This window comes from Ursus arctos, unplaced genomic scaffold (assembly GCF_023065955.2).
Source record: "Ursus arctos isolate Adak ecotype North America unplaced genomic scaffold, UrsArc2.0 scaffold_32, whole genome shotgun sequence".
Classification (NCBI taxonomy): Eukaryota; Metazoa; Chordata; class Mammalia; order Carnivora; family Ursidae; genus Ursus; species Ursus arctos.
In genome coordinates, this window is record NW_026623008.1 from 14,772,098 (window position 1) to 14,798,565 (window position 26,468).

The 26,468-nt window shown below is 38.2% G+C and overlaps 1 protein-coding gene across 50 annotated transcripts in view; it reads right to left on the reverse strand.

Annotated features, from left to right (window-relative positions):
• The window catches only part of EIF4G3 (eukaryotic translation initiation factor 4 gamma 3), a 333,841-nt gene that overhangs the window by 21,531 nt on the left and 285,842 nt on the right, over nucleotides 1-26,468 (reverse strand). For 39 of the 50 annotated variants that reach the window (XM_048221826.2, XM_048221824.2, XM_048221829.2 and 36 more), the window contains 10 exons: nucleotides 26,302-26,406; nucleotides 24,385-24,517; nucleotides 21,452-21,546; nucleotides 19,120-19,213; nucleotides 17,513-17,630; nucleotides 15,205-15,425; nucleotides 13,390-13,508; nucleotides 8,242-8,414; nucleotides 2,113-2,238; nucleotides 499-580 (listed from right to left, as the gene is read on the reverse strand). In XM_048221826.2, coding sequence (XP_048077783.2) covers nucleotides 499-580; nucleotides 2,113-2,238; nucleotides 8,242-8,414; nucleotides 13,390-13,508; nucleotides 15,205-15,425; nucleotides 17,513-17,630; nucleotides 19,120-19,213; nucleotides 21,452-21,546; nucleotides 24,385-24,517; nucleotides 26,302-26,406 — 1,266 coding nt within the window. The remainder of the gene's footprint in view (nucleotides 1-498; nucleotides 581-2,112; nucleotides 2,239-8,241; nucleotides 8,415-13,389; nucleotides 13,509-15,204; nucleotides 15,426-17,512; nucleotides 17,631-19,119; nucleotides 19,214-21,451; nucleotides 21,547-24,384; nucleotides 24,518-26,301; nucleotides 26,407-26,468) is intronic. The other 11 variants (XM_048221828.2, XM_048221838.2, XM_048221839.2 and 8 more) reach the window with 1 other exon arrangement.

Here is a 26,468-nt window from a genome sequence, read left to right on the forward strand (position 1 = left end):
GCAGAGAAATGTGCGGTATTTATTAAACTAAATTAAATTAAACTTTAAGACAGCAATTCACAATCCTGTAGAATCATTTTTAACTCCTATTACTAATCAGATTACCTAGCCTGAGATCCAAAATTAATAAAATTAATCATTTTAGGCATCTTACCTTTCTCTGAAAGCAAGGAATTTTCACTGCAATCTATTAAAAAGCATAAATAATGTAGCCATTTTGTTTCAAGAAGATAAAATTACCAGCCACAAATACAACATTATTTTGAGATTCTTTTGACTTATACCAAATCCAGTTGAAATAATTCTTTCCAACAGAAGGAGAAATACACCTCTGTAAGAAACTAGGTTGAAACAGAGATCTCACTCTTCTTTTCAAAAAATAAAAGGCTATAGAAATACTTGCACAGTGATACTTAAGCTATTCACAGATAACTCAAGATCAAAAATCACTGCCCTTCCTAATACGCTGTTGAGTCTGACACTCGGTTTAACACTCACCATTTGTTTGCATAGAAGGTGCAATATTTCAGAAAGCAAGACCCCAGCTCTTCCAACAGGAAGTAAAGGTTTGCTAAATTCTCTGTAAAAGACAGGAGTAATGATTAAGTTCCTCTGAACAAATTCCCTATTCTAGAACAGTAGGCAAACAATGTGTGCCAAAAGAACAGATACTACGCAACCTAAATAATAATGGGCAAGAGAAAGCCCCAGGACATGCTCTAAGTAATGATCAGCAGAAGTAATTCAGATTTCAAGTGCACTTTATGCTTCATGGAGAAGCTGGAAAGGGACCTTAGAATTCCTGGGTTTTACCTTTTTCTTTAATTGCCCCAGTGATAGAAGCAATGCAATGATCAGTCTCACTTAATCATCTATTTACATAAATACCACTTCAAGCCTAAAGGAAAGAAGAACCTTAGGTAAAAAGGAGTTGCAAAGCTTAGTTATAAAGTATTTTTAAGAAAGGAAGCTGTTCTTTAGACTATGGATGAAACAGAAAGGGACCATTTTTTTTCATAGTCTAAATCAGTATTTCCCACACTGTGTTCCATAGGATATGAATAATTATTCCCCAAGAAAAGGATTCTACAATTAAGTGAGGCAATGCTAAATTAAACAAAGCTAAATTTTTTTTTAATTTATATTTTATTTTTCTAAGTAAGCTCTATGCCCAATGTGGGGCCTGAACTCATGACCATGAGATGAAGAGTCACATACGCTACTGACTGAGCCAGCTAGGCGCCCAAATTTAAATAGTGTTTGTTGTTTTTACTACAGAATCCTCATATTCTTTAATGTGCTGTGAGTCTCAAACAAAAGGGACACATATTATGTGGAGTTTCACTGTATGAGCAGTTTTTGGGGAAATACTAATGTTGTAAAGAAGAGTTTAGCAAAAATTAGTCTATACAATGTAGCAACAATTTCCAACTCCTGTCCGAAATCTAGGAATGCCTAAGATGCAGTTCCGTTTATTATAAGCAGAGCATGTACTATGCAGGTGTTAGTCTGACAAGCTGTTACGTAGAAATAACTTCTCATAGCATTTGAACAATGACAGACATAAAAGTCAGATTAACATTAAGTTTCTCGGAGCAATGACTTTCCTGTTAAGGGATTCTGGAGCCCTATCTACAAACACTGCTAACCTCAGTGGACCACAGGGTTATCATATCCCCATGATTTCTCCACTGTACTACGGTGTAATGTAACATTTTTATACTGAAATGTCTTTTTTTTTAATTGAAGTATAGTTGTATTAGTTTTAAGTGTACAACACAGTGATTTGACAATTATATATAATACAATGCCCACCATGACAAGTGTAGTTACCATCTGTCACCATACAAAGTTATTATAATATTATTGGCTATATTCCCTACGCTGTATTTTTCATCCCCATGACTTATCTACTTTGTAGCTGACAGTTTGTATTTCTTAATCCCCTGAAATGAGAAGTTGTAAAGAATCACAGGCTGCATCCAAGAGTCTCCAAAGGGACCAAGGGAACAGCGTCACGCTAGAGTTAGCTGTTAAGTTTGGCATCAGTTTAGCTTGCTATACACACATACACACAAAGAAAAACAAAAACAAAAAGCAAATACAACTTACATGATAAGTTCTCTCATGGAGATTCCTCCTTCTTTTAACATGGGGGTCACCAGCTCAGCAAGGTACAACCAAATATGGGGAATATCAATAGCCATGTCATCTGCCAACTCCAATGTTTCTGAAAAACTGAAAAAGAACAGAGAAAAATTCACAGAAATATAATTCAAAAGTTAAGATTAAATAAAGAGACCAAAAATCAGTCAGTCAACAAATACCTATTAAAACACCTACTATGTTAGATACTATGCTAGGCACAAAGTAATTGGTAAACAAATAAATTACTGTTTTCAAGAGCTTATATTAGTGGAGGAGAAAAAACAGCACAAACAAAAGCATGCTTGCAGAAAGGGCTAATAACTGAAGAATATGAATTATGGTACCAGAATGTCCCAATCTAGAGGGGGTCAGAGGGTAACTCCGTATGAAGGTGACACTTGGAAGATTTCAGGATGAAAACAAGGCAGCCATGTTAAGTTCTGGGGCAAGAGATATTCAATCTAATCCTGCACTATCTAATGAGTTCACTACAGTTGAGTATCATATTCCCTGGGTCAGTCAGATGCACTGACTGAAAATTTTGGTGTAATGCAGACTAGACCCAAAGAGAAGAAAGGACAAAAATCCTTGTCCTTGAGAAGCATACAATGCGGAAACAAACTGGTTGGATATAAAACAGTCTGCTAACATTACTAATAATATTATCATTATGACATATTAAAAACTGTTGTACCTTTAAATAAAAGCTAATGGTTTCAGGCTTTCATGCTATGAAAATTTTTTCAGTGTGAAATAAAATAAATGGTATTTAAATATAAAACTTGGGGAAGTCAAATACAAAATATAAGTACAGTTTTATTTAGTGTGAAAAATCACAGCTATTCATTTAGAAATATAAAAACATAATGCAAGACTTTGTTAATTAGTCCCATATACAGCATATTAAAAAGGACAACAACAAAAGTAAATTTAAGTAAAGGACATACATGTAATTGTAAGGAAAGGGATGAGGAAGTGTTGGGGCACGGGCAGGTGTATTTGCCTTCACAGCCTTCCGGATCTCTGCATACGGAAAATGCGTGCTTTTTCACTGTAGTTCAGTTTATAGCTAGAGTACGCCACTCTGTGTACCGACCATAGAGGTCTACACATCATTAAAAATTCTCACTTAAAAAGAGATACGAGTACCAGGCAGGGTTACCTTTCTGAAGGTGCCATTTCAAAACAGTTTGTAGCTCTGCGACATTACTTAACACTGGACCTCATGAATCCTTAATGCCAACTTTCTGGCCTCACAGCTCATAATGATTTGACATCTACTTGCTGTACAACAGATAACTTGACTATTCTCTCATTATGTGCACCCTTTAAGCTCAGTTAATGTGTCACTGATGGAACATAATCTGGCTGGACTCCACGATTTCTGGGCTAATCATCCTATAATGTCAATTCACGTTCTATGGCTTAGTGGCATAGATTAAGCTATTTAATGAGCTCATGAGACGTCTGTAGCTGTCTGGGTCTCTCAGCAGTAGACCTGTGATTTTCATCTCATATCACAACTAGACAATACCCATATTCTTGCCTTCGTTTTCTATTTCTTGATTAATCAGTTCATCATGACACAGTCTGTAGAACATAATCATTGGTCAAATCCATACTGCTGATAAAAAACATATTTGGCTGAACATAGGGCTTCTGTAGAACAAGCTTGTAAGAGACTTATTTCTCTTCAGACCTACAGTTCCTAAATCTTTTTGTACACTGTTTTAAAGAAAAACACATGGTGTACAAAAGCTCCTAGGTAATTATCTTTATGTCTTTTGCATTATTACATAGCCTATAACAATGCCTTGTATAATACACATTTTCTGCTGGCTGAATGAAACAGAGCTACACCATACCCTTGCTTCTTGGTATACAGTGACCGTTACACCCGATGGACTAAACTTTGGTGAAGTCCACAGGTGGGACTTTAGGCATCCCTCCCTCCATCTCAACTACAGAGGCTCTACTTTTATTTACTTTATATACTGAGTTCCTATCTAAAATTTAATTAAGGGATACACAGTTGAAAGTAAAAAAATATTTTTTTTTTAGTTCACTGAAGTTCTGTTCAGAAATCTGCTGAAAAGGCAAAGCAATCTTTCATAATTGGAAATTGTATTATCAGCAGCATCTCCCACAATTTCCATTGTGAAAATTAAAAACTATATCTTGATATAGATAAGAGAAAGAGAGCGAGGACATCTAAAAATCAGACAGTTCAAGTGTTATTATGACCGGTCATAAGAAAATCTAATTACAGGTAAAAGGAAGAAATAAATGAAGACGAAAGCTTTTTACACTTTTGTATCGTATTTAAAGGCTCACAACAAAGAAGAGTTTTTAAGCTAGCCCTTATCTGTGTAAGCAACTGTGGTCTCCACTGTCAACCAGCCCCTCTACAATTTTTTTTTAAATTTGCACCTCAGCAATTTTTCATCTGAAACTTAGTCTGCATTGTGTAAGCTCTGAATAGCAGGGTAGAATTGCCGTAAGTGGCAGGAAAAGTTCCCCAAAGTAGCTGAGGAGGAGATAAGAATTTTCTCTCCAAAAATTGTCTCCCAAAGTGAAACACTAATATATCAAACTTCCTCCTGAAGGTACATACTGTGTGTCTATTGACAACTCCAATTTTTAGCATGCTGGTTTTCATTTATTTACTACACTTCCAAAGAGATTCCAATTCCATGGCTAATAGTGAACTGCACACAACTGTTTTTACTAGATAGTTTTAAGAAAGACGTTTTCCAAAGTCATGTTATAGAATGAATATATCAACACTGTTTGAAACATATCTGCCTATACAATAATATATCTGCCAACCAACCTATCTAATTTGCATCATAAAGTATTTAGGTTTAAGTCCTGAAAATTTCGAGATGGCTTGATGTTGCCTTTGTGGGAATATGTTTTGTTTTTAAATATTTTATTTATTTATTTGACAGAGAGAGAGCACAGCAGGGGGAGCAGCAGGCAGAGGAAGAGGGAGAAGCAGGCCTTCTGCCAAGCAGGGAGCCGATGTGGGGCTTGATCCCAAGACCCTGGGATCATGACCTGAGCTGAAGGCAGGCCTTTAACTGACTGAGCCACCCAGGTGCCCCTATGTTTTTGTTTTTGTTTTTGTTTTGTTGTAAGATTTATTTATTTATTTGAGAGAGAGAGAGCGAGCACTTGCCCAAGCGAGCTAGAGCATGATCAGGGGGAGGGGCAGAGAGAGAGGGGGAGAGAAAGAATCTCAAGCAGACTCCACACTGAGCGTGGAGCCCGACGCAGGGCTCAATCCCATGACCCTGAGATCATGACCTGAGCGGAACCAAGAGCCAGATGCTTAACTGACTGAGCCACTCAAGTGCCCTTTGGGGATTATATTTTATACCTAAGTGGCAACAATTATGCTTGGAGTTGATAAACTATCTAGTAAACAATGTGACACAGAGAACCTATTTTGAAACTTCTGTCTAGTATTAGAATTTAGTAGTAGTGCATGCTTTGAAGGGTTCTGTAGAAGAAATGGCAGATTAATAGTTGGCTGATCAGGGCCCAGTAAACAGGGAGGCCTTCTACCTTCCGTCATCTGTGGCTTGGGGAGCTGGGCAGAAACAGCTTTAATAACTGCTCAGAAGGGGCGCCTGGGTGGCTCAGTCAGTTAAGTGTCTGCCTTCAGCTCAGGTCGTGATCCGTTTCTGGCTCCCTGCTCAGTGGAGAGTCTGCTTCTCCTTCTCTGTCTGCCCCTCACCCTGCTCGAGTCTGCTTCTTCCTCTGCTCTTACCCGCTTGTGCTCTCTCTCTAATAAATAAAGAAAATCTTAAAAAAAAAAAAAACTGCTTAGAAATTGGCATGTAAGGGATAGCAGCATCCTAGGAAGCTGACCTTAGATGTCTGCCCCCAATGCTACGTAAAGACAGAGGTCTTCGGATATTGGGACTAAAGAAACAGAAGACTCAGGGTATCTCTGTGGCTCAAATGAAATGGCCTCTCTGGACAGTATGAACTATTCATAACCTGGGCTTTAGAAGTAAATGAGAAACTCTGATCTATTCGCAAGAAAGCTCTTGGTGAATAATGGCAAGTGGCTATCCCTTTGTGCCCATCTTTGAAAAAACTGCTGGGCCTCTCCATTTAGGAAGGAACAGGGGTCTTCATAGAGGTCTTGGCCTAAGGATGGCATGGTTAGGTCTAACAAAGTATCAAAAGCGAGGTCTGGAGTCACTGCATTATCTCTAGCTGCAGAAGGAAGTAGGGATAGAGGAAGATGAAGTAGCTACTGAGACACAGAAGTGTTAATCTCATTTTCAGTATAAATAAAAGGTGGTGGTTGTATTGCCAGCAGCAGCAACAGCACCACCACCAATGAAAGTGTAGACATGATGTCTGACTATGACACTTTTTCTTCAAGGAATCCCCCAAAGGGAAATACCAATATCTGAGATAGCCTAGAAATCAAGCTAGTACCTCACAAGTTCAATGAAGCAATGAAGCTAGACCCCACTTCCTGAGGTCTTTCCAGATACAAATAAACTTAAGAGTATAATTTGAAGAAAGAGGGAAAGGGTAAATAGTAACCCCAGCATTCTCATTTACAAAATTATCTGGTGAATATATCATAATAGAAGAGAAAGAAGCAAATAATTATAAATTAACATAATCATGACCTAAGCTGTAGTTTGCAGGGCTTGAAACTATAATTTAGAGTTGGCTAGGCACAGAACTCAATTTATTTGTGAGGGTTCAGATATTTGCTCTATTTACAATTGGAGTGAACTGATTTCTCTTTTTGAAATGGGGAAACCATCTAGGTTTCATTTGCTCTATTTACAATTGGAGTGAACTGATTTCTCTTTTTGAAATGGGGAAACCATCTAGGTCATAAAGGCCAGCAATCACAGCAACTTCAGCCATAGTTTCTCACTAAGGTAACTACTTACTAAGGTTGATGTTCATCGCAAACTACCTTATTGCTGAAAGATAGCTTATTAATCACCCTACGGGCAAATATATATTTTTTAGGACCTTGAAGACATTGTCATCGTTCCTCACAAAATCAAATGAGCAATTATTCCTAAATACATTCAACTTTGGCATTTAATGATTACCTTATTTTAAGGGGTTGACCATATCTGAAAGACATACAGTGGCATTTCATCACATGAGCATTTAATTTACAAGAATGTACTATGAATTTGGCCAAAATGATTTACAAAGAGAAAAATAAATAGTGCAGAATTCTTACTGCCATTCTACCCAATGAACATAAATGTTGAGGATGAAATGTGATATGCGAATCTGATGTTCAGCCTTCAGGTCTTAGTTCCTGATTGATTAGAAAGTGGGCACCTGGCAGTGTTGGCTGTGTTTTTATGTTTACAGTTGCACAACATGGCTCCTAAAACAAAATTTTTTACCATATGCAATTTTTGCCTTGAACATTGATTTCAGAACCTAAGCCTGGGTAAGATTCTGGGCTATACCAGGAAGAAACCAATCCATTCACATGTGATGATCACAAACATATTAGAACCTGATCTGATGCATATACAACACTAGTGACAGCCAGACTTCATCAAAGCAGCCATCAACAAGAATCATAATGAAACCAATCTGGAACAGACTAAATCATTAACAATTTGGAGTTAACTTCCTTCTATGGGGCTAGAGTACACAGAGAAGCATTCATTGGCCAAATAACCATGGTTTATTGAAAGGATAAGGCTTTTGGGTTTCAATTTTCCAGAATTTTCCTCACGCAAAAAAAGCTTTTTCCTCAAAGAACATGCAGGGTTTCCATGTAAATGGCCTGGTGAGGGCCTGAGTTTCCCCAAGGTTAAGTGGTCTCTGCTACTTTACTTATACTGTAACACAGGTCTAACAATAAAATTTAGGAAACCAGGAGAAAAACTTTATGCCCAGTACAATCTACCAAATGCCATCATCTCCACCAACATACTATCAACATATTATACATCAACACATTATAGTGGACATAATTTTAGTCTATGAAAATAAATACTTAAAAATATACGTACTTTTAAAATTAACCACTACTCAAGAGCCTAGAAACTCAATACCACTCTTGAAGAGGATACTGACCCTTTGAAAACGTCCTGTTTGCTGAGTTTTTCTGACTGCACCAGCTGATAGAGTAATTGGCCCATATGATCCCTGGTGATCTGGCTCCTTTCCAGGGTGGACTCCACTCCCATTCTCACAAACACATGTAGCAGGCCCTGGGCATTCAGTTCTTCCACACACTGCATGGCTTCCTGTTCAAACAGCAAATAAAAGCTTACTCTAAAACCTGGATCCCATTACTAGAGTGTTAGAATAACTTTAAAATCTTATACTTATGACAAAGTCGGTAGAAAGCTCCACAAACAAGAGAGTCTTCAAATATTTTCTTAAACATTAATATAGCTTGGTAAATTGCAGGCTGATATGGGCAAAATTAGTCATATATAAAAACAAAAGAATAGAGGATCTTTATAAGGGTAATGTATTTAGGTTAACAATTTTACTAAAGATCAAAGAACCAGAGTCAAAAATGTATTTTTCTACAAAACATTTACCTGTGTTATGATCACTTAAAAATCTGAAAATGGCATATTATGAAACACATTCAATATCATGAATCAAAGGACTCAATGTGGCAACTGAGATAATATCTGTTTGGGTTATGTTAATATCTGCAAAGTCTTCAGGGAAGGTCTTCCTTCATAGGAAAGTTAATATGGTTAGCATAAGTACTAAAACCTTTTAGGAAGTTCTTGGCGTCTGGGGCTTGTGAAATGGTCCTTACCACAGGGTGATCTGTAGGTCTGTATGTCTGAAGCCTGGCAGCCAGGGTTGCTGAATCACCAATACAACAGTATGCCTCCCTACCCTCAGCTACTCAACTTTGTCTGAATCCCAAATCCTTTGTTTGAACCTCTGAAGAGAGTGGCTCTTCTGAGGGGGAAGATGCATGTAAGAAGGGCAGCCTCCTGACTGAGGAAGGGAGGAAGGCACATCTAGGTTTCTCACCGCTGCTTATTCTCCCTCTGCTATTTTATTTCATACCTCCCTCACAACCACTCTTGATCTAAAAAACTTTCAGACTACAGAGAAATTGAATAGTACAATGTACACATATATAGCTTCACTTCAACTGAGATTCATCATTAGTTCTCTTTACATATATGTAAGAATTTTAATATCCATATAATGTCAATAAAACTACTATCTGATAGGGGGCCTGGGTGGCTCAGTCGGTTAAGTGTCTGAGTTGTGATTTCACCTCAGGTCAGGATCTTATTGGTCATGAGATGGAGCCCTGCATTTGGCTCCACGCTCAGCAGGGAGCCCGTTTGAGATTTTTCTCCCTCTGCCCCTCCCCCCCACTTAGGCTTGCTTGCTCTAAAATAAATAAATAAATCTTTAAAAAAATGCTATCTGATATATAGCATATATTCAGAATTTCCACAACTGTCCCCAAATGTCCAATATAGCCTTTTGTTGTTCTAGGATGCAACTGAAAACCCGACATCACGTGTCAGGATGCATGAAGCCTCTTTAGACTCCTTTAATCTAGATTCAGTCCTTTCTTTCCTTTTTATCTTTTTATGACATTGGCATTTTTGGAAACATTTGGCCCAGGCGTCACGTAAAAATGTCTTATATCCACTTTAAACCAATCAATCCTTCTTTTTTCAGCCCCATCTGCACCTTACGCACATTCATAGCCTATTGAATAAAGGACCACCCATCCTTCTAATTTCTAACTTCCAGAATGTTGCTGCTGTCTATTCCCTGTGTTCTCTACCCTTGTGAGTTCCTCATTTTAAAGTCCATCATCATTATAACGCTTTTTTCAGGAGAGCATGGAAATGAATGCACGTATCTTTAGTATTTAACCTGAATTGATTAAATGTCTTCATTTTTTTTTTTAAAGATTTCATTTTTAAGTAATCTCTACAGCCAACATGGGGCTCAAACTCACGACCCGAGATCAAGAGTCTCATGCTCTTCCGACTGAGCCAGCCAGCTGCTCCATGAAGTGATTAAGTGTCTTCCAGTGGGAATTTATTCACTGAATCTGCATACAGGGTCAACTAAATGTATCATTGTACTTTTTAAAAAAAGATTTTATTTTTAAGTCATCTCTACACCCAACGTGGGGCTCAAACTTACAAACCCGAGATCAACGGTCACAGGCTCTACTGACTGAGCCAGCTAGGCGCCCCTGTATCATGGTACTTTTAAATGTCTCAGCAATTCGTAATCTTGCCCTTTCCCTGATTTTCTCATGGTTTGATTCTTATTTCCTTCAGTACTTAGATGAATTGACACCTCCTATGGTCTCTGTGACTGCCCAATCACTAGCTATCATATCACCTAGTTTTAAATTCTTTGCACTGAAACATTCTTTTTCTTTTTTTGTATTTGTCGTTTATTTGTTAGCTATGTGACTGCCCAATCACTGGCTATCATATCACCTAGTTTTAAATTCTTTGCACTGAAACGTTCTTTTTCTTTTTCTGTATTTGTCGTTTATTTGTTAGCTATGTGACTGCCCAATCACTGGCTATCATATCACCTAGTTTTACTTCTCTGCATTGAAACATTATTTTTCTTTTTTCTTTTGTATTTGTTGTTTATTTATTAGCTATCTCCCATAAGATGGTAAGCTCCACAAATGACCCACGAAAGTAGACTATGTTGTTCACTATATACACTACAGAATATCCAGGCAGTCTTCTCCAAAATGTGGCTGGCACATTTTAGGTACTCAATAACTATATATCACAGAAGTCTAAAACACAGGGTGTAGAGCCAGACAAATGTAGGTTTGAATCCTGGCTCTGCTGCTTACTACTCTGTGAGTTTAGGAGTGCAAAAATCTTTTAGTCTTAACTTCTTGTCATAGAGTTACTGTGAGGAACGCACATAAGATAAGGACTAGGCATACTGCGAAGGACAAAATACAAACAATAAATATTAAACTTGTATTATTTTTTAAAAATATTTATTTATTTATTTGAAAGACAGAAAACGAGCTGGGGGAGGGGCAGAGGGAAAGGGAGAGAGAATCCTCAAGCAGACTCCCCGCTGAGTTGGAATCCTGATTCAGGGATCAATCTCAGGACTCTGAGATCTGAGCCAAAATCAAGAGTTGGATGCTTAACCAAATGAGCCATCCAGGCACCCCAACTTTTTAATAATAATAACACCTACTAAGATGCTAGAAAAACCTTTCTTAGGATGTGCTCTGTAAGCCTCTAGCACAACATACTAATACGCTAAAGGTAATAAGATATAGTCTATGCTCTGAAACTAGAAGCCTAAATTTTATTATTTTTTATAAATATTTTATTTTTAAGTAATCTTTACACCCAACATGGGCCTCAAACCTGTAACGCTGAGATCAAGAGTTGCATGCTCTCCCGACTGAGCCAGTCAGGTGCCCCATTTTTACTTTTTTAAGTAATCTCTATTCCCAATGTGGGGCTTGGACTCATGACCCTGAGACCCTGAGTCACAAGCTCTACTGAATGAGCCAGCCAGGAGCCCTTAGAAAACTAATTTTATATCCTGAGTTGGCCACTTAGCAGCAGCATGACCCAGAGCGAGTTATTTTACATCTTTGCCTCTCAGTTTCCATACCTATAAAAATGGGCTATTATAATAATATTAACATCAGAAGGGTGATCCTCCTGAGGATTAAATGAACTAAGACATATAAAATATGTAGAACAGCACACCTAGCACATAGTAAGTCCTTACTACATCTGACAATATTACCTGGTTCTTATCATCACTGCACAGCAGAGCTGCCTTGTATATTGTACAGTGAAATTCCTGAGTCCTCGGGCACCTGGGTGGCTCAGCTGGTTAAGCGTCTGCCTTCGGCTTGGGTCATGATCCCAGGGTCCTGGGATTAAACCCCACATCAGGCTCTCTGCTCAGGGGGAAGCCTGTTTCTCCCTCTCCCTCTGCTTGTCGCTCCCCCTGCTTGTGCTCTTTTTCTCTCCCTCCCTGTGTCAAATAAATAAATAAAATCTGAAAGAAAGAAAGAAAGAAAGAAAGAAAGAAAGAAAGAAAGAAAGAAAGAAAGAAAAGAAATTCCTGAGTCCTAATTGAATCTGTTTCTTCCATCCTGCAGGCGTGGCCTAGGGCTAATGATTTTTCAGAGAGCCCTCCTGTTGCACATAGGTGTTACTAAGGTCTTTTTTCCCCGTGTCTCCAGTTCATCATAGCGTCATACTTTTCTCCTTTTAGAGTATTTGTTGCTCACTGACGGGGTATATCCTCTCCAATTACCTGGCTCATCATCAAAATTTCTTAGTACTTCTTCTCAATTTTGGACAATTTCAGAGGCTTGAGGGTTTTAGAAAACTGGGCTATAGTTAACCAAGGTGACTGTTAAGTAGAGAAAGCAGATAATGACTACACTGTCAAGAGAACAAGTAAGCTTTGAAAGAAATTTTAATATAATGCCAAAGCAATAGTAGTTAATATATCTGACAAATAATTTAACAGATAAGCCTTTGCTGACTCCACATCACTAAACTAGGTCCTATTATATGATCTTTCTAAGACCCATAGGTCTACTGGCATTTATCGTAACTACAATTTAAATACTTATTTGTGGAGTTAAGTCTTTATGATCTGTCTCTGCTACGAGACTATAGGGCTCATGAAGTCAGGTATTATGTCTGTCTTATTCACTATCTTAAAATGAAGATCAAAGAGAAGGCTAAAGCTGAAGAATGGCAGATTCAAAGCTGGGTCTTGAATGTTTCACTTAGGCTGTCTCACCCTGACACAGTGCTTACTCCTTGGTGCCTCAGTTTTCTACTTAAGAAATACATAAAAAGTAACATCAGCCATACTTCAAAGCAAGAATGATGATAAAGTGACTGTAAAGATCATGAGAGGCAATATATAGGGAGACAGGAATTCCTAATAACGGTAATGCGTTGTTTTCTGTTCATGAGTATCAAAGTCAATGCGGTTATCCCGCCATGGGGATGGACTGGTGGCCATTCTCCCTTCCTGCCATGTGATCCTGGGAACTCCGTTATCAATTTAAAAGAGAATAGTTCGCAAGAGTGCATCAGAGTTGTGCAAACTGAACTCTGTGGGACTTGGATTACTCACTTTAAGTCTTAGTGACAAGTGACTTAGACCAGAGCCAAGTTACTGTATCTGTTATGGGGATTTCTGTGTTGCTTTTTTTTTTTTTTTTTTAATTTCATTTACCTTAAAATCATTAATATGTAGAAATTCATCAATGATAGATTTGGACTTCTTCTCCATCTCCAATTCTGACAATGCAGGCTTGTCAGGAGCTGATGTTGCTGGAATTTCTGGTTTCACTACTAGTGAGGTTAAAAAAAGTGAAAGTAAAAATGACAAATATTATCATTAAAATGGTGGGATTATGGTTGAAAATATTTATGTGTTGTTACATTGATTTTTCCATAAAAGCATTAAAAGATACAAATTTGACAAGGCAAGACATCTAAAAGCAGAAAAGAGAAATGTTTATTGTAGCACAGATACACACTAAGTAACTTCATATTCTACAATTAAAAGAATATAGGGATATGGTAAACTTATAATTAAAGACTTTTTGTTCCTTTCTGCATTTTGGTTCTTCTCCACTGCTTCAATGGTGAGGAGCACATGAAGCTTGCACAATCACGCACGAAGCTCTAACCACATTGGCCTTTGGCAGTTGCTTGAACATGCCATGGTTCCACGTACTTACTACTACTTTGCTCATGATGCTCCTCCTGGATAGAATGCTCTTTCTCTCTGCTCCATACCCATCCCTCCCTATAAACCTATTTTAACTCCTAGTGGTCCATCAGACCTGAGGGAAGCCTTCTCTGACGTCCCTCTGTGTCAATTCTAGATAGTTCCTTTGTTAAGTACTCTCTTAGAACTCTGCTCCTCTCTTCCATAGCATTTTTCTCAGTTTGTACATGTATACGACTGAAGGCTGAGAGTGGAGATCCAGTGCCCACAATTCACTAGGTGGTCAGTGTGCACGCAGTGAATAAATGAATGATCCAGACAATAAACATGCAGAGGACAGCTGTGCTATATTATTTACTACACAGAAGATATTTTCATGCCCTATCTTGTTATGTTCCCCAAATACCTACCATAGATAAGAAAGCTACATGTCCCTAAAGCTAAAAGATCTGGAGTTTAGAGTTGGGAGAAGACATTTCAATTTGTCTTTGAATCCATTTAGAGACTATAGTTAGGAAACATAGTTTAAATACTGAAACAAATTTGAAAGCTATAAAAATGTTATAAACAACCAGTATTACTTCAGAATTAAGATTTTAAGAGTGCTGAAAATTACCTTAAACTATTTTTCATTCTTGCTGTCATCATCATCATGATACCTAGTACCTTCTGAAAAATCTTTTTATCAGATAATGTTCTAAGTATTTACCTGTAATAACTTCTCATTTAATCTTCACCATAATTCTATAGGGGAGGTACATTTACTATCCCCATATAACAGATGAGGAAACAGAAACACAGGTTACATTCATGATAGTAATTTTTAAAGCATTATTGGAGCTGGTCCTCTAATCATACACATGCAAAACATGTACAAAAACCACAGAAATTACCAAGATTAAGGTAACAAAAGACGATCTGATATTTCCTCTTAGATTTGCCTTGCAGTGGCTCAATAATGTGAGAATTTTCATACATTTGAGGGCTCTACAAAGCACATGCACTCTAATGCACAGTGAGTTGTTATTTCGAGAACTTGTAAGAAATTCAGATTGCTTAAAATACAGCAAGCTGCCCTCATTACCATCACACTAGAGAAAGAGGAAAATTTACAAACTGTTGAAGAAAGGGATAACCTGGGAAATGAGAACGATGTTACAAAACTATGAAGATGCCCTTTAACCTCTGAAGACACCAGAGTGTGTTATTATCACACATTGATTCTGAAATCTACACAGGCACAAGGTCTCCTCTGCATTTTTCATTCCACATTTAAAGCCCAAATCTCCTATCTACATGCATCAAGTCTCTCACCTGACTCCCGGGCCTTGTTTCGGTCAGCCTCAGCACTGTTCCTTTCCACGTCCATGCCTCCTGTAAGTTGTTTCACGGTCTCCAGCATCTCTCTGCGCTGCTCTTCTTGAGACTGATTGTCCAACAGGTCTTTGCTGCTGCTGCCCCTCATGAATGTATTGGGACGAGCTGCTGCAGATGGAAGGGGCTTGTCATTCTTCTCTCTGCCCATGCTTCCACGACTTAAAAGACAAAATACACTTTTCAGAAGAAAGAACACCCTTTCCCCTACATATTCAAATTATAAAATAACACTTAGACTTTCTAGAAGTATGCAGAGTAATTTTTCACACATAACTTCAAAGGTGTGTGGCACCAATTATACTTTAAACTGTATTTATATAAACAAATAAAATCAATGCTTTCAAGAGAATGATAAACATGCTTTTAATTTTTTCACAAATGTTAAAAGGGATACTACTTAAAATTTTAAAATGCTAATGGCAACTCTTTTAGTTTTTAAAATTTTTTAAGAATAAAGACCGTGATGAATGTATGAGCTTAAAAAAGTGAGAGAATTACCAAACATGGTATCGTTATCTTACAAATTTACAGAATTTATTCAGAAACTTCAAATATAAGCAAAATATTTTGAGAAACCAGCAGAAGTAGTTTTTTTAAAAAAGATTTATTTATTTTAGAGAGAGAGAGAGACCACGCATGTGAGACTGAGACTGCAGGAGGGAGGGGCAGAAGAAGAGGGAGAGAGTCCCAAGCTGACTCTGTGCTGAGCCTAATGTGGGGCTTAATCCCATGACCCTGATCACGACCTGAGCCGAAACCAAGAGCTGGACGCTTAACTGACTGCACCACCCAGGCGCCCCGGAAGTAGTTTTTGAATGGCCAAAGTCACACATTTTATTTAAGAGAGAATCTTCCTATCTCCCTATTTACTCCCTATACAGACAATTCTAATCAGCTGGGCAAATAGTTCCTTGGCCCATGGCAGATCAGGAGCAGCAAATTAAAAGGGAAAGAAGAGAAATGACTAGAGGCACAACAATGATCTAACCTCTGAAAGAACATACACAAGTACTCAAAACGCAGAGCCATCAGGGGCAATTTACGGCAGGGCGAAGAGTCACAAATACCTCAATAGCACAAATGATGCTTAATGGCAATCTGAGCCATCATTAAAAATTTAATTATGCTAAGTATATTTTGTTGCAGAAGACAAGGGAACAGTAACATAGTTTAGAAAGTCTACCTGGTCAAACTGATTACGATAATAAAAAGAAAGCTTAAGAGCTTAAAGCAACTTCAGCGCTAAAAGCACTTACATCAAAAATTTTGAGGGGTGGGGCACTTGGGGGGCTCAGTCGTTAAGCGTCTGCCTTTGGCTCAGGTCATAATCCCAGAGTCCTGGGATTGAGCCCCGCATCAGGCTCCCTGCTCAGCGGGAAGCCTGCTTCTCCCTCTCCCACTTCCCCTGCTTGTGTTCCCTCTCTGTCAAATAAATAAATAAAATCTTAAAAAAAAAAAAAAAAGAAATTAAAAAAAAAATTTTTTTTGGAGGGGTGCCTAGCTGGTTCAGCTGATAGACTGTGTGACTCTTGATCTTGGGGTCATGAGTTCGAGCCCCATGTTGGATGCAGAGATTACCTAAATAAAATTTTAAAAATTTAAAATCTTAAAAAATAAAAAATGTTGTTTTCTGTCATTATTCTATAGGTCTTTATTCATTCTCTGTAAACCAACAGAACACTTTCCTGTATCAATCGTACAAAAATGAAAGTAGAAAAAACAGTACAACACAGAGAATAGTGAGAAAAAAAAAAGAGAGCCTCAAATATAACTAGAAGAACAGCATGACAGAAAAACATACGGATAGGGTATCATGCCCTTAAATTCACGTGCTTCGGAGTGTTAGGTTAATCTAGAGAATACTGAGGCATTAGTTCAGCAAGCCCTCCACCAGCGTCCAGGGCTATTTGGGTGGGTCTGGTTTCTTAAGAAACAAACTATCAGAAACTTGCCAGGTACCCTGCTCCTCCTTTCCACCCCATCCCAAATCTACCACTCAATTATGTTCTTATCTTGGAAATTACAAAATGTGAAGATCAAAGAAGGAAAAGAGAAAGAAAATCAACCTTAGGGATAAAAGGTATCCATGCCATAAAGATGATTATCACGGTCTGTGTGGGCATTCGTGTGTGTGTGTGTGTGTGTGTGTGTGTGTGTGTGTGTAAACAGAGAGACAGAATGATACCAAGGGAACAGATAATGACAAGTAGGTCAGTCCTGAGTTAACACAGAGTGGGCTTCTTACCTGGTTAAGGTGCGTCGGGACTCGAACTCTAGAGGTGTAGATGCTGTGGAGCCTGAAGGCGCTGCAGGTTGCAAAGCAGAGAATCTGTTTAAACTGGAAGCACTTGACCGTAAGGCATCTATAGGTGTTGAGGATTGAGGGGAAAAAAAATACAAATCACATGACTAAAATGCAGCTTCTTTTTAAAAAAAAAGACTTTATTTATTTATTTGAGAGACAGCATGAGCGGTGGGAAGGAGCAGAGAGGGAAAGGGAGTAGCAGACTCCCTGCTGAGCAGGATGCCGGGATCATGACCTGAGCCAAAGGCAGACGCTTAACCGACTGAGCCACCCAGGCGCCCCTCAAATGTAGCTTCTAATTCATCTGTCTCCCTTGGGAGGAAAGTGGATTGCTGGAGGTTAGGTATTTCTAACAAGCCTAACAAGGTGATGTCAATCTCCTGGTCCATAGACGATACTTAGAAGCATAATGTTAGAAGGAATCTGTCTGTCTGAGGGATGGGGTAATTGGGTGATGGGCATTAAGGAGGGCACTTGATGTAATGAGCACTGGGTAGTATATGCAACTGATGAGTCACTAAACTTTGCCTTTGAAACTAATAATACACTACATGTTAATTAAATAATAAAAAAGAAGGAATTTGTCTGTAAAAAAACGCCAAAACTTAGAAATTTTTGTTCATTACAACCATTTGCTGCTTAAAAAACATCAATTATCCTAGGTAGGGAAGAGGGTGGGAGTGGTAGACAGGGAAGGAGGGAGGCAAGCAAAAACAAAATATTGCCCTTACAAAAGCTAATATACATCCTATGTATTTATATTATGTGAAATTTGCATGTGGGCTTAAGTATTGAATAACACAATTTTTTTTTAAAGATTTTTTTTTTTTTTTAATTTATTTGTCAGAGAGAAAGAGAGAGCACAAGCAGGGGGAGCAGCAGGCAGAGGGAGAAGCAGGCTCCGGGAGCCTGATGTGGAACTCTATCCAAGGACTCTGGGATCATGACCTGAGATGAAGGCAGATGCTTAACTGACAGCCACACAGGCATCCCAGTAACACAATCTTTTAAAATTTAAAGAATCAAAGGTCAAAATTACTTAATAAAAGGAAAAAATGGAAAGGAGGTTAACATTGAAGTTTTTTACTTTCCATTGGACCTCCTTAGCTTTAAAAAGATGTGCTTGTGATGATCTAAACATTTGAGTCGTAAGGTCAAATATCTCAAAATCTGACTTTTGATAAAAATTTTGAAAAATATTTCACTCTAATTCTTTTACAACTCCCTCTTATAATTCTTTTTCTTAGCAAAATGAATTTTCTTTTTCATTTGGGTTACTAGTAATTTCTCTAATTATGAATTTGTGAACATTCACTTTAACAAAGGAACCTAAGAGATTAAAGTCTTAAATAGCCTAACTGAACTAAAAAAATTGTAAATATTTAAAACACCTAAGGATCCATAGTGAGAGGGATACCAGTAAATTTGGGCACACTTTGTCTATAGATCTTTTCCTAAAACCATTATAAATGATTGTGGGAATGCGCTATAAGGAGAATATTGACAGACCACATCCGGGTTCCCGAGAAGGGACACTGCATACTTACCAGTCTCACTTGCCTTTGCTCCACCACTGCTGCCCTTTCCCCAACTGCCCAGCTGAGCTTTAGGTACCAGCTGAATTTTCTCATCAATCGTGGGCTGTAACGTAAGTGACCACAAACCAATTACAGGCAACATTCTAGAATGGTTTGTCCTCTTTTACCATAAAGATTTATTTATATTTTAGAGACGGCAGTGAGCATGCATGGGAGTGGTAGGGAGGGGCAGAGGGAGAGGGAAAAAGAGAATCTCAAGCAGACTCCCCGCTGAGCACAGAGCCCAGTGAGGGGCTCGATCTCATCGACCTGAGATCATGACCTGAGTCGAATTCAAGAGTCAGCTGCTCAACTGACTGAGCCACCCAAGTGCCCCTAGAATGGTTTATCTTCTTTTTCCCTTCAGTGCAGTGAAAACCAACTCCAGCAACAACAACAACAAAAAAGTAGTCCTTGGAATGCCAACTTAAGAAATACAAACTGGAGCTGTTCACATTCACGTGGGAATCTGGTGGACCCTAAACTACTTTCTTGGACTCTAGCTTCCAAAAAACAGTTTGGAATCACTAGTCTGGAGAATGCATTCAGGTCCTCTAAGATGGTACACCATTTGACTAAATGTAAGCCATGTTTAGTAATTCGTCCTGTCTAGTAATGCCCAGTGAATATATAAATTTTGTATATTGCAAAATTAACTCATTAATCGCTTCACACTACTGTCAGAAAATAGGTCAGATGGCACAAAGATTTCATATTTCAGCAAAGCCTAATAGGTGGGGGCTAAGGATGGAGAAGTGGAATGGCAGTAATCAATAAAAGGGAATAAGAAAAAAGTGAATATAGGATATTAGACAGGAAGTTAAGATGCCTCTCTAAGGTTTAATCCCCCAAACACAACTTTAGCACAGGTCAATAGAATTAAAATGTAATACTATTAGAAAACACATACCACAGTAAGCTGCAATGTAGCTCTTTGTAATAAAAGTGTTCATAAATTCTAATAGTGGGGCCTTGCTCTACCACATGGTTTCACACAAATCTCTCCCAGTTAACAATGCATTTGTTTAATGGTTTTGAACTTTCTCTAGGGTATTTAAGTAGAGTACCTATACTGTAACTATCTGAATATACACAAAATTTGTTAAAAAAAGAATTTACAAACTTGCAAAATATTAATAATGTTATAGTTTTAATACCAACACTATTCTTTTTTATAGCATCAAACAAGTATTATTATTAAGAACTGATATAATTTTCAAAGATGTTGGGGTTGATGTTGGGAGGGATTCTCTTAATGTAAAATTTTGGTTAAAATAGTCTCTTGCTAGAAACAGAAGTGGATGGGAATCAAAGCTGTATTCAGCAATGGAATCCCTGCACTGAGACATAAATAACTAGAAGAATGTACCAGAATCTTAGAGAACAGGATCCTTGTTAATTAAAATCAAGAGCGACCTAGAGACGGAATGTTCTATCCTGAAGCAATACTTTGACAGGAAGATGAAAATGACATAGCCCATCTTCTTCCAATTTTCTCAAAGTCTTTTTCTTTGTCAGTTCTCTTCTTTCATTTGATGTTTCCACATTAGCTTTAGATTGCTGTTAGTATCCTACTGGTAGGCTGCCAATTTTCAGAACTATGGAAAGTGTTATTACACAGGAAGGATCAAACTAGACTTGCAAATGATTTGTAAAACTCACTGGGCTGTAGAAGCTTCCACTTTAGCAAAAGATAATGCTGCTTTCTCTATGTTCTCCAAGGTTTTCACCTGACTTACAGTGATCAACTTCTGCTGAAAACATCTGCTAAGAGAAACCTCTTTCCTCTTACTGCCCAAGGATTCTCAAGAGAGAGGAAGGTAGAATATAGTAAATCTTCATCACAGAATGATTTCTAGTAGTGGGTCTTCTGGGCTTTCTAATTTCAGGTCTTGGATATGGCAAACCATTAATTACTTTCAAGTTAGGCTTAAACAGGCAGTTGCTTCTTCCCCAGAGCTAAGGATACATTGTATAAAGCTTATAATTTATAGCTACTAAAGTATCTTTATGATCATCTCTCTTACAGTAAGCATCTCTTAACTTTAAGAATTAAAAACTCGTCACTTCCCCCTTAGTAAACCCTCCAAGAAATGAGAACTTACACTAGGACAAGTAGTAAGAATACATGGATCAATACTGACTTGTGGAAAAGCAAAGCATTAAAAAAAAACAAAAAAAACAAAAAAAAAAAACACTCCCTTATAAAATCTGCAAAATGGCTATTTTATATGAGCAAGAAATAATTTTGAGAGTCATGTTCTCGGGCTGTTATAAGTTGTGTTTTAAATGTCATACTCACCTTAGTGATTTTAAGGAATTTTGAAGGGTCTAGTACTCGACTATTCTTGGCCCCTTGTACAGTGTTCCATCCACCTTCATCCACTCTCTGCACACCTGCAGGGAGAACAGAGTGAACCAGTCTCTCATCTGAATAATTACAATTATTCAGTTTGACAGTGAAGAGTGAGCAGTATTTTCAACTCAGCAGTTCTGATGAAAGTCAAGGAAAAGGACAAAAGAGATTGTTAAAGCACTGCTGACAGTCTAACATGCAGGACAACATGAAAATATCAGGTAGAAATACCATTGAGAGCTGACCTAGGAGGAACTAACTGATATAAGAGATTCAGTGCTAGGCACAGAAGGGCCAAATCTAGTGCTTATGGTGCATGATTAGAACACTTCAGGAGAAATCAGATGGAAATTATTTATTACAAAGTTTATTTCACTTAACAGTGTCAAATGACACAGTACACTTGGATTGTTTCCCCAAAACCTGCTTCTCCAATCCATCAGCTGCTCAGGCAGAAACCTTGATTCTTATTTCTCTCAGACCTGGCAGCAAATCTTGTCAGTTCAACCTTTACAATATATTTAGCGTCTAACTCCTTCTTATTACTACCAACACTACCATTTTGGTTTTCATCAGCAACGTTTGGTCGATTAGTATAAAAACATCTTCACTAGCTCCACTGTTTCCAACCTCAACTGCCTGTATCATGGTGGCCAGCATAACCCTAATTAAGTGTAAGTCAAGTCCTGTCACTTCTCTACTCAAAACACTCCATCTCACTCAGACAAAAAAACCCGAATTACTTCTAAATGGCCTACAAGCTCTGAGTAATCCAGCTTCCTGCCTCTCAAACCCCATCTTCCACTATCCTCACTCCCTAGGCTCTTTGCTTCAGCCAAATTGGCCTCCTTGCTGTTCCCTGAAAATGCTACTTCAGGTGCTTTTACTTACTATTCCTTTTGCCTAAAAACTTTCCCCCAGATACCCACATGGCTTAATTCCCTCATACTTGCTTCAGGTCTTCACTCAAATTTCAACTTAACAGGCACCCCAACTACCCTATTTAAAATTGCACCTTTACCCACCAAGCCTGGCACCACCCACACTTCCTCCCTCCCTCTCTGCTTTATCTTCTTCTCTAGAATAAAGTGATCTGACAAAATTACATATTTTATTTGAGCATTTATTGTCTGTCTCCCTGGTACGGTGTAAGCTGCATGAAGGAAGGGGTTTTGTCTTTCCTGTTAAGTGATGGGCACTTAATATTTGTTGAATGTAAGACTACCAAACTGTCTATCCAAAAGCTTTTCTGATCCTCAAATACGTGATTTTCTTTGTGCTATCTGATATTACTGATCATGAACAAACTTGTTTCTAGTTTGTTTCTTATATCCTAGTATTCCTTCCTCTCCAGTTGTTCTTTATTTGTCACTTTTCCAAGAGTTCTTTTCTTCCTTTAGTCATCTGTGGACATCTTTCCATGGACTGGGCTTTCAATCTAGTTCAATAATAAATAAAAGTCATTACATGAAAGGCACTGTACTAGGTTGTAGGGTGAGGAAGGTGAGGAAGTGTGGTGTCCCATGAAACTTAAAAGTACCCTTTCTTCCATGGAGGATTCATCTCTTGTAACTTCACTATGAGCTCTACTGTCTGTGATAAATAACAGTTAATGGCTGTTGAGTATTTACTATGTGCCAGTTGCTATGCTGAACACTTTACATATTATGCCTCACTTCATCTCACACAAATCCTAGGAACCATTACCTATTTTACAGATTAAGTGACTTGTTGCAAGGTCATACAGCTAGGATGTAGGAGAGCCGAAATTGAAACCCAGACAGTTTGGCTCCAGAGTCTATGGTCTCAACCTTTACACTTACATGACCCAGTAACTACCGTGCTCATGCAACAGCACAGTGGACAAACAAGCATTCCTATTTGGATGACCTTCTGCCTTCTCAAACTAAACAGGCTTATGAGAAGAACGATCATTTTCCTTCTAAAAAAGGTTTCTTCTTCCAATGTTCTTAAACTTAGTCAATGAACTTTCTATTTTCTCTGGTGTAAAATGCCTCCTATTTCACCTTTCACATTTCCCCCATTTCTTCTTTTTATAATTATTGTTACCAGGATTTCAGCAACGCCACATTTCTGAATTCAGTGTACCCCTCCTTTGATTCATCGTGTGAAAAGCAACAGACTTGTTTTATTTACATACCACTAGCATGACATTATCCCTTTGTCTAAAAATTTACGATGGCTCCTTAATGTCTACCGTGTACAAAGTCATAAGTTCTTAATCTGGTTCCATTCCTCCAGACAAACATTTTCTCATTGATTCTGAACGCTTAAAATTTTGCTCCAATCAGGGCTGCCTATGCCTCTTTACAATATACGTTTATTTTAATTTCATGACAAATTATTCCTTTCCTTCCAAATATTTAGCATCCACCAGGACCCAGTTCAAGGGTGCCTTCCTCAAATAAAGATCTCTTCTAGTTTTCTATCTTTCTTCTTCTTCTCTGAGTTTTAACAATCTTAATTGAGAATACATTTCATAATTGGTATTATCTTCTACTTGACAAATGTTCCCTTTATTAGTTTTGCCTTCCCAGATAAACTGTAAGATTTCAGAGAAAAGAAACTAACTTACACTTCTTTTTATATCCCTCACCAATACTGACTATACAGAAGATGCTCAGTAAAGTCTTGTTGATTACTGACTTTAAAGTAGCTAAAGAAACCATGCTGAGTCTTGCATTCTTGGTTTTTACTCAAAACCCAGTCTCTAGGTGAAACTGCTTCACTTACCAATTACCACTCTATTCTTTGGTTTATTCTTTCTGATGTCATTTCACATCTAAATACAGAATTCTTAAATATCTGTCCTTCATCTCCCTAGTTTTCCTAACACCCCAGTGGACTCCACTCCTCACCTGTTCTTCTCTTCTCTTTGGTCATGAGCTGCTGGACCTTCCTTTGTTCTTCTTGTTCTTCTATTTTAGCCTCTTTGTGAATCTGTTCAATAGTTTTAGGCCCTTGATCTGCTCTTCGAGATACCCAATTGCACTATAAAAGGAGAAAACAACATTATCAGCTAGAAAATAAAAAATGAACATAACAAAATTCTGAAAATCTATTTTATACTTCTCACTGCTGGGAAAGTGTAAAAATATATTTAAAATCTGTACTACAGTACTTTTTTCATCTGCCTTACAGATGGCACCATGTGCAGGTTGAGATTAGAGACAAAGAATTAGTCTTGGGGCGCCTGGTGGCTCAGTCGGTTAAGCATCAGACTCTTGATTTTGGCTCAGGTCATGATCTCAGATTTGTAAGATCAAGCCCCACATCAGTCTCTGTGCTCAGCGGGAAGCCCGCTTGAGATTCTCTTTCCCTCTCCCTCTGCCCCTTATTCCCGCATACTCTATCTCAAATAAATAAATCTTTAAAACAAAATTAAATTTGTGTCTATCAACTCTAACTACTGTATACTGAGTATTCCAATCGCCAATGAATAAAAAGACAGTGTGAAAGACTGATTCAAATGTATTTTTTTAAAGATTTATTTTTGTCAGAGAGAGAGAGCACAAGCGGGGGGGGGGGGGGGGAGTTCAGGCAGAAGGAGAAGCAGGCTCCCTGCCAAGCAAGGAGCCTGATGCGGGACGTGATCCCAGGATCTGGGATCATGACCTGAGCTGAAAGCAGATGCCTAACCGACTGAGCCACCCAGGCAGCCCTCAAATGTATTTTTTTAAAAACTGTCTTGTATATTTGTGAGGAGGAGCCAGAAAAGGAATCAAGAAAGCTCAGGATTCTTTGGCCTTGTCTTAATCTGGGTTATTGGTACCTAACTCATATCACATTCCATGGGGGCTCTAAATCAAGAATGACTAGCATTTTTCTTCCTCCCAAATCCTGGTTCTGATATCGTGCACAAAGTGCCACCTCTCTGCCCTTTGGTTATCCTATTAAGGACAAGACAAGTTGTCTCATTACAATTATTCTTCTCCCTTTCCTTCCCAGCCATAATCCCAACATCTGATAGAAGTACAAGTAATTGAGGGCCCAGGTGAAGAAGTTTTTTTACATTTATTTATGTTTGCTAGAGGCAATGATGACAAATAGGTTCAAATCAGCACACAAATTCTGATCACCTGGTAGTGGCTCGCGTAATAAGAAGAATCGTGAGGTCACATTTAACCATTAACAAGATAAAGAACCATCACCAGTGCTATGTGGTCTGGGTATAGGGCAGGGAAGAGCTAGGACCTGCATTCTCTTTCTCTAGGGGCAGCTGCAGTCAATAAGAAGAGAGAAAAGAGGTAGGAGTGGTAAACACTGCACCTATTATGAGAAATTGAGAAGCAGCTGCAGCAGAACAGGAGGATACACAGGAAAAACAACAGAGAAGAAACACCAACGTCTCTTATGAGCTGGGCACTTCACAAAATCACCTCATTGAAGATTTATTACACATGTGCAAGGTAGGCAACATCCCCATTTTAGATAATAAATATGTAAGGCTCAGGGAAGTTAAATATAATCATTTTAAAGACGAGGACTCCTGACTATTTAGCACCCGAAAACTAAATTTAATTGACCACAGTTTGAATTCAGAATGACTAATTTAAAAAATGCAATGTGGCTAAATTAGTGTAGAGAGAAGAAATGTAAGAGGCACATATATATGCTTTGTATCCTTTCACACAACTCTGTCATGGAAGCGTGTCAATTCAGTTCTGGAAGTCCTTCCTGCAGCATTGTTTTTACACATGTACATACTAGGACATCCTCCCCAGTCCAATTCCTTAAAAAAGACTGGAGTAGTTGCCTTACATTTTTCTACTTACCAGCCTTAGGTCTATCACATCCTGAAGCATGAATCGAATCCTAGATGAGGTTTTTCTTTCTTTCACAATTTTCTCCATCTGATTAAAATACTGGTCCATTCGTGGCTGCAAGGGACAAAATCATTCAGTATACCTGGCTGAGGAATTCAAGTGTAATTTTACCATAC